General features: G+C 37.0%; 1 protein-coding gene across 1 annotated transcript in view; it reads right to left on the bottom strand.

The window, feature by feature from the left end:
* Nucleotides 1–5,328: 5,328 nt before the first annotated feature.
* Nucleotides 5,329–15,365, bottom strand: part of SWT1 (SWT1 RNA endoribonuclease homolog) — a 59,409-nt gene continuing 49,372 nt past the window's right edge. The window contains exons 19-20 of the mRNA XM_008145956.3: nt 13,843–13,907; nt 5,329–5,579 (exon numbers count right to left, since the gene is read on the bottom strand). Coding sequence (XP_008144178.2) covers nt 5,450–5,579; nt 13,843–13,907 — 195 coding nt within the window. The 3' untranslated portion in view covers nt 5,329–5,449. The remainder of the gene's footprint in view (nt 5,580–13,842; nt 13,908–15,365) is intronic.

The following is a 15,365-nucleotide window of genomic DNA, read 5'->3' as shown; positions in this document are numbered from 1 at the left end:
TTTAATGACTGTATTGTTCTATTTAACACAGGAAAATTAAGTTTAAGCAGCAAAATCCTTGAAATTCTCAGTTCCTAAGTAACACTTAAATGCAAATAATATGAGACTACTTTGGGTCAAAGTTTTCCTCTATTACCATTGATGCCAAATAGGTATTCTGGTGGCTAAAATATATTTTTAAGTATATTTGAATATAAGAAGCTTCCAATTAATTTTTTTTAAGTATGGGTTTTTGAGTGATTTAGAAATAATATTGATAACCACAGTTGCAGTTCATTGTCATAATGCATAAAATATTCTAGGCCCCTCAAACAGTAGCAAAACTATAAAATACCTGTTTGAATTAACAAAACAATTGGTTATACCTCAGGCATGATTTTTTTGGTGTGACTTGAAGAGTTTTGATTTTTGGCTTGTATGCCATAAAAGCTTTACCATTACTCAACATGTTTTAGAATTTCTTAACATAATCATATTTTTGAGGAGAAGCCCCTGGGTTTGGGAACATGATATAGTGCTAGAATCCTTGCTTAATATCTATAATCTCTCTGGGCCTCAGAATTCTTAAAGTTGAAGTAGGCAAAAGAGGAAGTACGATTTAGGATATTTTTGCAACTCCAGAGTTACCTTTAGAAAAGTATGAGTCATAGCCCAGCCAGGGTTGCTCAGTGGTTGAGCGTTAACCTATGAACCAGGAGGTCACAGTTCGATTCCTGGTCAGGGCACATGCCCAGGTTGTGGGCTCAATCCTCAGTAAGGGGCTTGCGGGGGGCAGCTGATCATTGATTATCTCTCATCATTGATGTTTCCCTTCCTCTCTGAAATCAATAAAAGTATATTTTAAAAAAAGAAACGTATGAGTCACAGAAAACTATAGTGTCAGGCATTTATTTGTATCCTACTGTTCCAGAAAAGGATTTGAAAAGTCTTTTTACTGAGACATAAAAGGTAAATTAACGGGGTGTAAAAGAGAACAAAAAGCAAGGAAACACCAACATATGAATCTTCAACAATAAGGCCAAACCACAAATTTGGTCCCATAAACAGGAGACTTGTTAAATAAGTTAAATGATCCATGAGAAAGGATATCCTTCCGTTTGCTACAACATGGATGGACCTTGAGCACATGTTAAGACAGGTCAGAGAAAGACAAACATTGTATGATAGCATTTACATGTGGAATCTAAAAAAGTTTATAGAAACCAGTAAAAGGGTGATTATCAGGAGGTTGGGGAGGAGTGGAGTAAGAGTGATGTTATGTTTGAGCATACAAATTTGGCAACAAGTAGTAAATAAGCCATAAAGATCTAATGTACAGTATAATGAATATAGATAATATAAATTATGCAATGTGATAAATATAACTACACAGCAATCATTACAATGTATAAATATCAACATAATACTGTACCTTAAACTTACACATTTACATGTCAAATTTACTCTGAAAATCCAAGAACGTTAAATCATCTGTAGGTAAAAAGAAATTACGTGAAGCACCAATATCCTTCATAATAAATCCTTTCTGAAGACTCTTTAAAGTGATGCATTGATCAACAAGTAGAGTTTATAGAGAGGGATATATCCATGCATGTCACAGATTCTTGAACTTAATAGCACATGACCAACAAAACATTTAAACTTCACTATTAATAGCTTCATCACTTATTGGAGGTTAAATAAGAATGAGAAGCAAAAGCTCAATTATCAAACTGGGTATGTACAAGGTTGGTATCTTGTGAAAACAGGAGAATCTAAAAGGACATACATTTGAACAGGTGGCTAAGGGAGTGATAAAATTTTAGCCTTTTGGAGAAAACACAGGATACCAAACTTGAATGAAAATGAAATGAAGTGAAATAGCAATTTAAGAACGGGGTTGCTATATTAATTGGAAGGCATCTATCAAAGGCTACTTGCAAGTCATGAAAAGATCCATCTTCTACATTAAGCTAGTGTTTTCTAAACCAAAAGTGGTATCAAGTCTTGAAAGGCACAGGCTTGAAAAAAAACAAAACAAATCTGATAAAGGGTTTGAATCCAGAACTCTCAAAATCAATAAAACAATGTTTAAATGGGCAAAAGATTTGACACTTCAAAGATAAATGGGTTCCAATAAGAACATGAAATTACGCTCACTATTATAAGTCATTAGAAAAATATAAAAAGCAAAATGTCACATTAAAACTGAATAATACCAAATTCTGGTTAGGATGCAGAGTAACTGGAACTTGTATTATTGGACAAATCAGAAAATGTAAGGTCACTTTGGAAAACAGTTTGGCGGTTTCTTAGAGAAATACCCTATGACAGTAATGCCATTCCTAGGTATTTATCCAAGTGTAAGGAAACCATGTTCACATAGAAACCTGTGTGAATATAGCAGTTTGATTTACAATTGCCAACTAAAACTGAAACATTCTTCCAACTGGTGAATGAATAAATTTCATTCATATAATAGGATACTACTTGGGAATAAAAAGAATTGAAGTACTAATAACACATGGATGATTGCAGAAGGATGCTACATGAAAAGGCAGCCTCAAACAGCTCTATAGCATTCTGGAAAAGTAAGTTGGAAAAGTCTAGTGCAAAGTGGTGCCAGGAACTTTGATAGAATAATTCTCATGGATGCTTCTCATGAAGTTATCACCAGCTCCTCACTACAGCATAGCCAAAGGCATAAAGTAGGCAGCCCTTACCCTGGTGTGACTTTCCCCATCAGTCCACTTTGGTTTATGGCATGCATATGATAGCTTCTGCTCAAAATATAATAGCCACACATATTAAAGAATAGAGATTTTAAAACCTGAAGTTGCTCTTCTAAAGATCTGATAATTCTTCATCAAAACAAATGTCTAAAAGCAACCTTGAAGATTCAAATGCAATCCTTACCAAAATACTAATGGCATTCTCAGACCTAGAACAAATAATACTAAAATGGCTATGGAATCACAAAAGACCTGAAATAGCCAAAACAATTTTTTTTTTTACTATATATTTTTATTGAGGAAGGGGGAGAGATAGTGAAATAGCATCAATCGGGGCTGATTTGCACAAACCCCACTGGGGACGAGCCCGCAACCCAGGCCTGTGTCCTGACCTGGAATCGAACTGTGACCTGGTTCATAGGTCGATGCTCAATAACTAAGCAACACTGGCCGGGCAGCCAAAACAATGTTAAGAACAAAGTTGGAGGTACCACAATCCCTGATTTCAGACTACAACAAGACCACAGTAATCAAAACAGAATGGTACTGGAACAAAAAGACACTTAGATCAGTGGAGCAGAACAGCCCAGAAATAAACTTGCTTATATGGTCAATTAATCTATGACAAAGGAGGTAAGAATATACAATGAAGAAACAACAGCCTCTTCAAAAAGTGCTGGGGAAACTGGACAGACAGATGCAAAATAAAAAAGGAACTGGACCACTTTTTTACACCATATACAAAAACTAAAACTGCATTAAAGACTCAAAGTAAGACCTGAAACCATAAAGCTCCTAGAAGCTAACACAGGTAGGCTAACTATCTGACATTAGCCTCTATAATTTCTTTATGTATATGTCCCTCAAGCAAGGGAAACAAAAGCAAAAATAAACAAATGGAATATTACTCAGAAATAAAAAAGAATGAAATCTTGTCATTTGCAACAACACGGATGGACCTAGAGAGTATTATGCCAAGTAAAATAAGTCAGAGAAAGGAAATACTGTAAGGTTTCACTTGTATATGGAATCTAAAAACAACAACAAATGAACAAACCAAACAAAAACAGACTCAGAAATAGATCATACTGATGGTTGCCAGGGGGGAGAAAAATAGGGAATGACTGAAAAGATGAAGGGGAATACAGTCAATAATACTGTGATAAGTGTGCACAGTGACAGACAATTACTAGACTTAGTGTAATAAAATTAAAAATTAGAAAAGAAGGCAACAAGGGAGAGGGGAAAAAACCTGACATTGCAAAGAAACAAAGACTAAAAAAGTTTAAAAGAATGTTTCTAAAAATAAAAAGATAAAAAAACAACACCAAAACCTAACATTAGAAGAAAACACCTTCACAAATCAATAAAATTTAATGTTGAACTAATTGACAAATTAATGCACAAAGTAAAAGACACAGACTAAGATAAAATGCACATAAATAAGAGCAAAATAGAAAGTAGCAGTTAATGGAGTGAAAAGAAATGCTTAACATAACGAGAGAATAAGGACACATATGTAATACCTTAATCAATAAAGAAATTTAAAAAAAAATAAATAAACGACAGGACGGAAAGAGAGGGAACAAAGATGAGCTGAAACCCAACAGTAATAACCAAAAGCAGCTGACAGATTAGGACCTGAAAAAAATTCATTTGGTCCACAGGAAGGGATGTTTTGGCTCCAGGGGAAGAAAAAGAAAGGGGAGAGCAGAGGGTTTCTCCCCCCTGGTGCAAAGCAGACAGCATGGTGAGCCCCAGCACTTTTGAGTGCAAACAAAGCTCAGTGGGTCCTGCACAGACTACTAGTGAGCATCCTAAGGAGGTTCTCTTTATAATCACACCTTGCACACATTCAGAAATAAAATTTGGAAGTAAAATGAAAATTTAAATCTTAGTGAAAATAATTTATTACTTTAAAAAATAAGCATTTATAATAGAATACCAAATTAGATTTCATCTAATGCACTAACAAAAGCATAATATACTCCAAAAACACAAGGACTTCCAACTTGCAGTATAATAAGTCAATTAAACATTTGGTTTACCTAGAGGCAAACGTCAGTCACTGCCACCTAATCCCATTAATTCATGCTGCTTCACATGTAAGGGGAAACTGCATTGGGGTCTCCCTGCTCCTCATTAGAAATGCACCGGAAAGTGACAAGCCTAGGGCAGAAGAAAGGCTGCTATTGCAAGTTGGAGCAGAAGTGACAATTCTATTTTCAGTACCTTGGGGAAGTGGAAGGGATGTGCATTACATTCACCAGGTCTACATGGAAGACGCTAATCATAAAACAGTCCAGGGTTAAGATTTCATTTGTGGAGTATGGTGAGCATGGTCATGTCCTAATTCTTTCTTGGAGTTTGGAAGTGTCCCTGATCATGTAACCATATATTCAGGGTTGAGAGAGACGCTAATGCTGTGCCTTCCTCAGGGGCCACAATGGCTCCTGCCCTAAGGTGACTAAAAAGCAGCTCTCCTTTCCTTAACCATTCTGGCTCAGTATCAGGAGTGGAGGTAGGAAAGTATTGTCAACGTCAGAAGAGTTGAGTTCACAGTTTATCCCATAACGGATGCATTAGGCTTTTTAGAGAACCTCAATGAGACTATCAGTAATAAGCAATCACCTTTTTATACAAATGAGATTTCTTACAAGTCTCTGGAGTTTGGCTCAAAAGGTTGAAAGCTACTCTGTTGTTCTTGAGGACAAATGCAATCCTTTGGAGTTACCAGATTAGGTCCTATCATTGAGCATGTCTTCACTCCACCCCCTGTTCTTGGCCTCCATATACACAGATGCATAGCACTGCTGCATGGCATACTCCATCTCAACCAGCTGGCGGCATCCGATAGTTAACTTTTCCCTGGGGAATAAAGAAATGTTAAATCACTGCAAGAGAGCTGGTCAGGTAAATGAAAAAAACTTCATACAACAGGATAACACTGAGATTTGAAATACATTATTTGATATTTGAGAGAGAAAAATGCTGAGAGTTACGGTTTCTTAGCACAGACAAAACATGGGAGGATAAGCACTTAGAATAGTTATCAATCAACATGGAGATCTTGATCCTGGAATTCTGGGAATTGGCAGACCTGCTATCAACAAGCGAAGCTGGATGCTTAAAAAAAAGTCCTTTGTATGGTTTCTGAAGGACCTCTCCCAGAGGTTGGGCTGATGTTAATATGTTCTAATCTGAGTGGTAAGCAAGGCTGGGGGGCAGGGAGGTAGAGCACATATTTTTGTGTTCTTTAGTTTGAGAGTTAAAGAACAGGTAGACTAGAAGATTCTAAGAGAATGCTGCTCCTGCTAGGAACAGACACTAGAGAGGGGATAGGACGCTGACAGGGCTTCAACTCTTAAAATTGCTGAAATAAGTTATCTAGCAGTTAAATGAATATTAATTATTTGACACCGGAGGTGGAAAGTTGACCCAAAGCAACTTCAATCAAAACAGTGTGGTACTGGCATAAAGACAGACATACAGACCAATGGAACTGAATTGAAAGTCAAGAAGTTAACCCTGATATACATGGTCAATTGATTTTCGACAAGGGTGCCAAGGCCATTCAATGTGAAAAGAATAGTTTCTTCAACAAACAGTGCTAGGACAACTTGATATCCTCATGTCAAAGGAATGAAGTTGGACCCGTACCTTATACAAAAATTAATGCAAAATGGATTAATGACCTGTTAAAGCTAAAACTATAAAATTCTTAGAAAAATATTTGGGGTAAATATTCATAACCTTAGCCTTGGCAATGGATTCTTAGATATGACCCCAAAAACCAAAGCAACAAAAGAAAAAACACACAAAATGGATGTTATCAAAATTAAAGCTTTTTCAACTGTAATTGAAAAATAAAAAAAATTTAAGTACAAAGTAAAAATGCAAGAATTTATATGAACTGCCCAGCAAAAATGGGTTTGTCCTTTTGCGACAGTATAAACAGTTCACATTTTAAGGCAAAAATGCAAATAACCCAGGAGCACTGATAAACTCAATTCTGATGAGGTGACTGCAATTTTTTTCCCCTTCTACCACCTGGTGCTCTGCCCCAAGCACCTGTTTGGGTTGACATTTATACAACTTTGCATGGTTTAGTTCAAAGATTCTTATTCTCTTTTATGTCTTTGATATTTTGTCTGGTTTCTTATCTGGCAATGTTATTTTGCGGTAAAGTATAACATAAAATATGATTAAACAGAAATCTCTCAAAAAAATAAAAACTTGCAAATGAATATATCTCATAAGGGTCTAATATCCATAACATATATGTTACGCTGCCAGGTGGTTGACAGTCAACAAGCCAAACCGAAAGTAACAATCAGGACTTGATTCATTTACTGCGACTGCAAGGGGCCAAATGAAAGGTGTCAGCGCCCTAATGCTCCATTTTCCCCACAGAATGATGCCATGTAAGGGTCAGACAAGATGCAGTGCAGAGAGAGGGCAGTATCTCACCACTGAGGAGCCCCGAACTAAGGTCCTGCCTCTCATCCAGGCAAATGGCTAAGGGTGTCTTAGTCCTTTCAGCCTGCCATAACAAAACATCATAGACTGGGTGGGCGCTAAACCACAAATTTATTTCTCACAGTTGCAGAGGCTGGGAAGTCCAAGATCAAGGTGCCAGCAGAGCTACCTTCTGGTGAGAGCCCTCTTTTATAAGAGCAGTATTCCCACTTATGAGGGCTCCACCGTCATGACCTAATCACCTCCCAAGAGCCCACCTTGTATGATCATCATCTTGGGCAATAGGATTTTAACATATAAATATTCAGAGCACAGAGGAGGAGAAGAGCTAGGAGCAGAAAAGCACTGAGTCAGAGCGGAGAAAAATACTATGGCCAAGGCCTCTTAAAAGAGGTCTCAGCAGAGATGCCACAGCCAAAGCCCCCCAAAGGAGGCCTCCAATGAAGTTGCCAGGACTTGGAATGCAAGTACGCATGTGAGCATGCCCAGGGGCAGGGGGCCTGAGCATTGCCTGCAGCCCCCTCAAGAAGGCTGCAGTTCATTGGCTGTGTACGGAATCTGGTATGGAGAAGGCAGCTTTCCCCAGTGGAGCCGCCAGATAAAAGGCACATAGCTGTCATGGTCAGGTCAAAAAGATCACACCTAAGATTTTGGCCTGGAGCCAGATTCCTCATAAAGAATTCTTACAACTCAACAACAGAAAGAAAAACAACCCAATTAACAATGGGCAAAGGGCTTGAATAGATATTTCTCCAAAGACAAACAAATGGCCAACAAGCTTATAAAAAGATGTTCAACAGCGTTAGTTCACAATGAGATAAAGCTCCAAATTCTTTAGAATAGCTATAATAAAAAAATGGAAAATAAATGGTGAGGATGCAGAGAAATTAGAACCCTTGTATACTGCTGGTGGGAAGGTAAAATAGTGCAGCTGCTTTGAAAACAGGAAGTTCCTCAAAAGTTAAACAGAGAATTACCATCTGACCTAGGACTTCTACTCATAGGTATACACCCTCCTCCAATTATAAAGAACTGAAAGAATTCAAACAAAGGCAACACTATTCACTCTAGCTCCAAAGTGGAAACAACCCAAATGTCCAACAACAGATGAATGGATAAACAAAATGTGTTATATATATACAATGGAATATTATTCAGCCTGTAAAAGGAATGAAGTGCTGATATACACTGAGTGGCCAGATTATTATGATCTCTGAATGCATAATAATCTGGCCACTCAGTGTATATCCTATATAATAAAAGGCTAATATGCAAACTGTCTCCTCGACCAGGAGTTTGACCAGCAGGCAGGCCGCCAACTGCCCATGTCCCCTCCCCCTAGCCAGGCTGGCTGGATCCCACCCATGCACGAATTCATGCACCGGGCCTCTAACACACACACACACACACACACACACACACACACACACACAGAGTGGCCAGATTTTTATGCGTTCAGAGATCATAATAATCTGGCCACTCAGTGTATGCTACAATGAGATGCATCTTGGAAATACCATGCTAAGTGAACAAAACCATACACAAAGGGTCATATGTTGTATGATTCAACTTACAAGAAACACCCAGAGTGAATAAATCCATAGAGAAAGAAAGCAGCTTAGTGGTTGCCAGGGTTTGGGGCCAGGAGGGGAGAACAGAGAATGACTACTTAATGGATATGGAATGTCCTACTGGGGTGATGGAAATGTCTTGGAACTAGACAGAGGTGAAAGCTGCACAACTGAATGAATGCTCTCAATGACAATGAATTATACAATTTAAAGTGGTTGTTAATTTTGTTACCTGAATATTACCTCAATTAAAAAAAGAAAAAAGTATATACTTTTGTATTATCTTCTTTCACGAATAATATAGTCAAATGTACTACAAAGTATTATTGCATCTATAGACACAAAAATAATGTAATCCTTTTCTAATTAAGACAGAAACATCAGCTCTAACTGGTTTGGCTCAGTGGATGGAGCGTCAGCCTGCGGACTCAAGGGTCCCAGGTTCGATTCCGGTCAAGGGCATGTACCTTGGTTGCGGGCACATCCCCTCCCCATGTGGGGTGTGCAGGAGGCAGCTGATTGATGTTTCTCTCTCATCGATGTTCCTAACTCTCTCTCCCTCTCCCTTCCTCTCTGTAAAAAAATCAATAAAATATATTTTTAAAAATTAATTAAAAAAAGACAGAAACAGCAAAGGTCTAAATTTGAATTCTAGATTATTTTTTTCTAAGGCTTTTTCTGTCTGAGGTTTCTTGGACAGACCAGGTCATTAATTTAACACAGGGGTTCTCAAACTTGACCATGCCCTAATGGACTGTCACACCCATGGCTGGGCTCCACCCCCCGAGTTTCTGATCCAAGAGGTCTGGGGTGGAGCCTCAGGCATTTCTTGCAAGTTCCAAGGTGATGCCGACACTCAGGTCCTGGACCCACAGTCAAGACAACCACAGCTCGAAAATAAGCTTGAAGACACTACCAGGGACCTGGTTCCTGGAGTAGGGAAGCAGTCATTCCTGAAAGCACTTGACAACAAAAGAAAGCTTCTGATATACAAGCCATCTTAGGTAGTAAATTGTTTGGACATGCCAGGTGTTTTATGAGGCTAATGTCACAAACTGCTCGCATTTTATCTAGAAAAAAAAATGACCTTAGGAACTTGTCTCACAAACATGCCAGGACAGTCTGTCAAGAACTTACAGGGCCAACAAAGTGACTTAAACCTGCTCCTAACTTATTTCTCATACATATAAGACACTACACAAGATATATACTTGGTAATCTGTTTTATAATCTCATTAATTTACCATCCTGGATTTTCTTTATATAGATAGATAGATAGATAGATAGATAGATAGATAGATAGACAGATAGATAGATTTCAGAGAGGATAGGAGAGGGAGAGAGAGAAACATCAATGATAAGAGAGAATCATTGATCAGCTGCCTCCTGCAAACCTCCTACTGGGGATTGAGTCCGCAATCTGGGCATGTGTCCTGACCAGGAATCGAACCGTGATCTCTTGGTTCATAGGTCAATGCTCAACCACTGAGCCACATCAGCCAGGCCATCCTGGATTTTCTGAGCAAACTCCTCATATGCTCAGGGTAAAAAGCGCACAGACAGATATTACTGGCAAGAGCAAAAGCTACATCAAAGAGTCTACAGAAGACAGAAACTACAGAAGACAGAAAAGTTCACTGGTTTATAGACAGTGAACACGGATGTTTTCCAGTATCATGGAGTTCAACTTTGGATCAAAGCTACTGTCAATCTGAAACCTCAATTCCTTGTTTATCAGAACCTAAAGTAAAGTTTTATGTTCTTCAGCTACTTAATTACATCCCTATTGCAATAAATATGATGTTGGGCATGTCAACAGTCTCCTTCCTCACAACTAACACTTTATATTAAAAAGCAAAGAACAGGAAATTCAGACATTTTAAGTAATTGCTCTTCTTAATATTCTCAAAGGTGGCCAGCTATGTATGCAAGCTAAATCACTCATCTATTTTCATCTCTGAGCCACAGGAAAACTTTGCCACCTACTATCTATTCATTTGGCCCCATGTCTAATGTGAACCACTGTCTCTTTTGGCAGCTTATTTGAAAACTGAGCTGTGGACTATCCCAGAGGCTAATATGGGAGATAGATAGGGCAAATAATTTCAAAACAACAGCAGAGTAATAAATCTAAAGGCTATATCTTTCAATCCATTCAAGACATTAGGTATATTTGATTTCAAAATCATCTTTTTGGGTATAAGAGGGAGCTTATTAATATCATAGTTCAAATCCTTGGTACTATAAGTGGAAAGAAAACAAATTAGAAATTTGAACATTCAATTTTGATCCCTGTACCCTCCCTACCTCTTCCCACCCCCTCCAGAAAACCTCCCAACTACTCCAACAGTACGGGGAAGTTAAACTAATTTTAGAGATCTGATGGAACCATTCTGCAAGGGACTCTGCCCTCTAAGTTATCTACAGTGGGGTTTCTACACCTTCAAAAATATGGCTAAGGTTCATAGACGTTATATTCTAACACAAATCTCATGTACATATTTACATGTAAACTGGCTGTAAAGATCTATAAATAAGATAGTCTGAAGATCACGGTAAAAAAAAAAACACCCATTCTCTCCCCCAGTAACAACATCATGCCTGCCCACTGCCTTCAGATTTTCTTGGAAAACTTATTTGAATCTAATGAGTGAACGTTCATAGCTGTGCTGCTTAATGACATTTGTCCTCGCATCTTGACCATCAAATTTATCAATTAAAAGTTTTAACAGAAGCACCTTGATAGTTAACTTAGTCCCTGAGCTTGCACATAAAATTTTGTAACCACATCTGCACATTATAAATAGCAAATAAATAGCGATTTAGTGTTGCAGTGGCATATTACATAGCAATGAAAATAAAAAATGCAGTTTGGCTCCAACACTTGTTCCAAATGCACATATTTGTTCCAACACCACTTATATAGTAAAGAGCAATTTGAGCACATACTAGTAATTGTCCTATGCACAATTTCAGTAGTGAGAGATGCTAGATGAAGAGAGAAAACTGCACCCAGCTGAGACAAGCTGCTTAGGAACAGACAAAACACACTCATGCACACACCTCAAACATGTACAGCTACTTCAGCTTCCTGTGTGTTATGGGCTACATCCATTCACACTTACTGCTGTGACTTTACATCCAATTCTAGATAACCCCTCCCCCAGCACATCACACTAACCGATGAACTGCAGCCTTCCAAATACCACTTCTATAAGCAATCTGAGCACTTTTGCAAATGTTAAATCTATTATAGCATTTATATATTTCCTAACCACTAACATGCGTAAATCTGGGACACCATTTTGATTTTTCAATGTGTCCTTATGTCTTTGAGAGAGGTGCTCCAGCCCCATTTTTTCTTATGCACCCCGAGGTTTTTACTGCATGATTTTGCATAGAGCATGGGTGATATTAGGAACGCACCTGGCATGTTGTAATAGAACTAACTGTGCTCCATGCCTCAACATGGTGAATCTCAATGTTGACTTACAAAGAATAAGGGTGACAGTTAAAGATTTAAGTTAAATGTGTTTTTGCTCCTCAGGATTTGTTTGTCTGGGCCCAGGGATGGAGAGATTCAAACATATACCCTGTGTATACAAGAATCAGATTTATACTAGTCCTTTTTTGTTACATATGAATGCTAGAAACCAAGTTATTTGTTTAAAGAATATATAGTGTGTGATACTGCTAATTTAATCCCTTTTTTAAAAAACTAGAAACACTTAAAAAAAATTTTTAAATGGATTTTTATTGATTTCAGAGAAGAAGAGGGAGAGCGAGAGAAACATCAATGATGAGAGAGAATCACTAATTGGCTGCCTCTTGCATGCCCCACACTGGGGATCAAGCCTGCAACCCAGGCATGTGCCCTGACAGGAATCGAACCATGACCTCCTGGTTCATAGGTCAACGCTCAACCACTAAGCAACACTGGCCAGGCCCCATATTTTTAATAATAAATAATATGTAGTAAAACCATAAAGATAAGGTTGAGAATTATAAACACAAAATCACTAAGGAGAGGATGGGAGAGAGGATACAAATAGGACTGGGCAAAGGTCTATTTTGTCAACTGAGTATTCTTTACACCTGTTGTTCTTCAAAATATGGTCTGGGGAATGCCAACCTCTTTCCAAGGGTCTGAGATGTCAGAGGCCAAAGCTATTTTCCTAACAAGACTGAGACATGATTTGCCTTTTGCAATCTCACTCTTGCAAGAGTACACAGTAGTTTCCCAGTGACACATGACATGATTATGGAAACAGAATAAATGCAACAGCTATGAGAACCCAGCTTTCTTCTATTAAACCAGACATTAAGAGATTTGCAAAAATGTACAATGCCACTCTCGTCAATAACATTTTTGGTTTGGGAAAAATTCTTTTCATAATTCTATGTTACTGATTTTAACATGTAATTCATTAACTACTGTTATTTTTAAATAAATATTTTAAATTTATCAATTCTAATTTCTAATACAGTAAATACAGATAAATATGACCCACATAAACAAAAGCTCTTTGAGGGTCTTTAATAACTTATTTTTTTATTTTTTATTTATTGATTTTAGAGAGAGAGGGAGGGGGAAGGAATAGAAGGATAGGGCAGGAGAGAAGGACGTAGGAATGAGAGGAGGAGGGAGAGGAAAGGGATAAGGAGACAGAGAGAGACAAACAGACATCAATTTGTTGTTCTACCTATTTATGAATTCATTGGTTGATTCTTGTATGTACCCTGACCTGGGATCAAACCCACAACCTTGGTGCACATTGGGATAACACTCTAACCACATGAGCTACCCAGCCAGGACTTCAATAACTTTAAAATATAAAGGAGTCTTGAGGCCAAAAGTTTGAGAATTATTTTAAATCTTATACCTGCTAATCCCACCCCCCACACACAGACACACAGACACACAGACCCACACACACACACACACACACACAGCCTTTTTGTATGTATGAAATATTTTTATACTAATAAAGGTAAAAAATTATAGTGTAGTGAACCATAAAAAACAAAAAAAACAAAACAAAAAAAACAACTCTTCATCACTATGTATAGATATGACTTACCGATACTCAGTATGTGAAACACAATCATAAAGTTCCTGGGCAGTAAATTTGATGCTTTTATTTACCTGAAAAGAACCAAGATAGTTATTAAAAATGCATATTAAGTCAAATAAGTAGTTAGAACACAGAGTGGCCCATATTCTGAGAAAGCAGAACATCAAGTTTTTAGTTCTTGCATAGGAAGGACAGAACACTAAGAATCAGAAGCTCAGTGACCATAATGCTAACAATGAACTATGTGTAAAAATATTAGTCCTACTGTTTCAACCTAATCAGTTCATAGGATTGGTAGTGAGATGGCCCTGGGGTTAGTAAAAAAATCTCAACAAACAATTACTTTGTAAATCAAATGGGGGGAAAAAAATGTACTCCATGAAACCAATTCATGCTTCAGTTAGCCTGACCTGTTAAAATACTTCTTATTTTCAATATTCATTTTCTAGGAAAAGTAAATAACTTATAAAAAAATAAAATTTAAAATACTAAAAACTTAAAGGGCTGAGTGGATTTAAGCAGACTATATAAGCCGAAACAGTCACATCTCGTTTACATCCTGAACATTAGAAATAATTCAAGCTGAGAGAAAAAGTCAAGTATTCAACTCTAACAACATTTGAATACTATGCTGACCCTTTCAAAAGTTATTACTGAATAACCTTCACTTTCATTTAAATAGGAAGGTTATAAACTATGTGGAAACATCTATCTGTTTAGGAAAAAGTGTGAATTACAGACATTTTCTAAAGAAATGTATTTTTCAGACTATGGAGGTCTAAATAGGTAAACTGACGTGTTTAACTTCATAAATATGTATTATAATCCAGACATAATATACAATACTAAAAGTCCTTTATCATACACAAGGTAGTGGTTGCACTTGTAGTACACACAGAAGCAATTCTGTATTTCTTGAGGTTTCACTACTGATTTAGATTACATTTTACTTAAGTGTAGCGAAGAATCTAGAAATTTGTAGAGGAAAACTCCCTTTATCAGATAACTCAACAAATAGCACAGTACCTAAATTTTAAGAACTTCTGAATTAGTGAAAGGGAAACTAAATGAGACTATCGCCTACTCAATTTATTTATATTAGCTCATATGCATCCATTAACACTACTTTAAAGACTCATATCATGAGAGTCTTCTATAGAATTAAGGGTATTGTTTATTTGCAAAAGTTCCATGAGCTTCTTCAGGATTTTCATAAAAAATTCACCATATTTGTGTAGAAAATGTTTCATTCACTGAAAGTTAAAAATACACAGTTTTAAAATATAACATTTAAATGTATATAATCCTAAATTTTGCTTAAAATTTGTTATTTAATTATATATAATATTTAATATATTTACAATGAATGTATTAAATTGGTATATAATTTATCATAATTAACTTCTTAGGTACTTTACAATTTTTAAAAGTATCTTCTAAAAAATGTCTTAAAATATGTACTTAAACTATCAACCAGTCCAATTCCACCGTCTTTACATGTTCTTCTCTAGTCGCAGGGCCTTCACTAT

The sequence above is a fragment of the Eptesicus fuscus genome, chromosome 22 (assembly GCF_027574615.1).
Source record: "Eptesicus fuscus isolate TK198812 chromosome 22, DD_ASM_mEF_20220401, whole genome shotgun sequence".
NCBI classification, from domain to species: Eukaryota; Metazoa; Chordata; class Mammalia; order Chiroptera; family Vespertilionidae; genus Eptesicus; species Eptesicus fuscus.
Note: the sequence above shows the minus strand (reverse complement) of the source record. Positions and strands in the feature narration are given on the sequence as shown.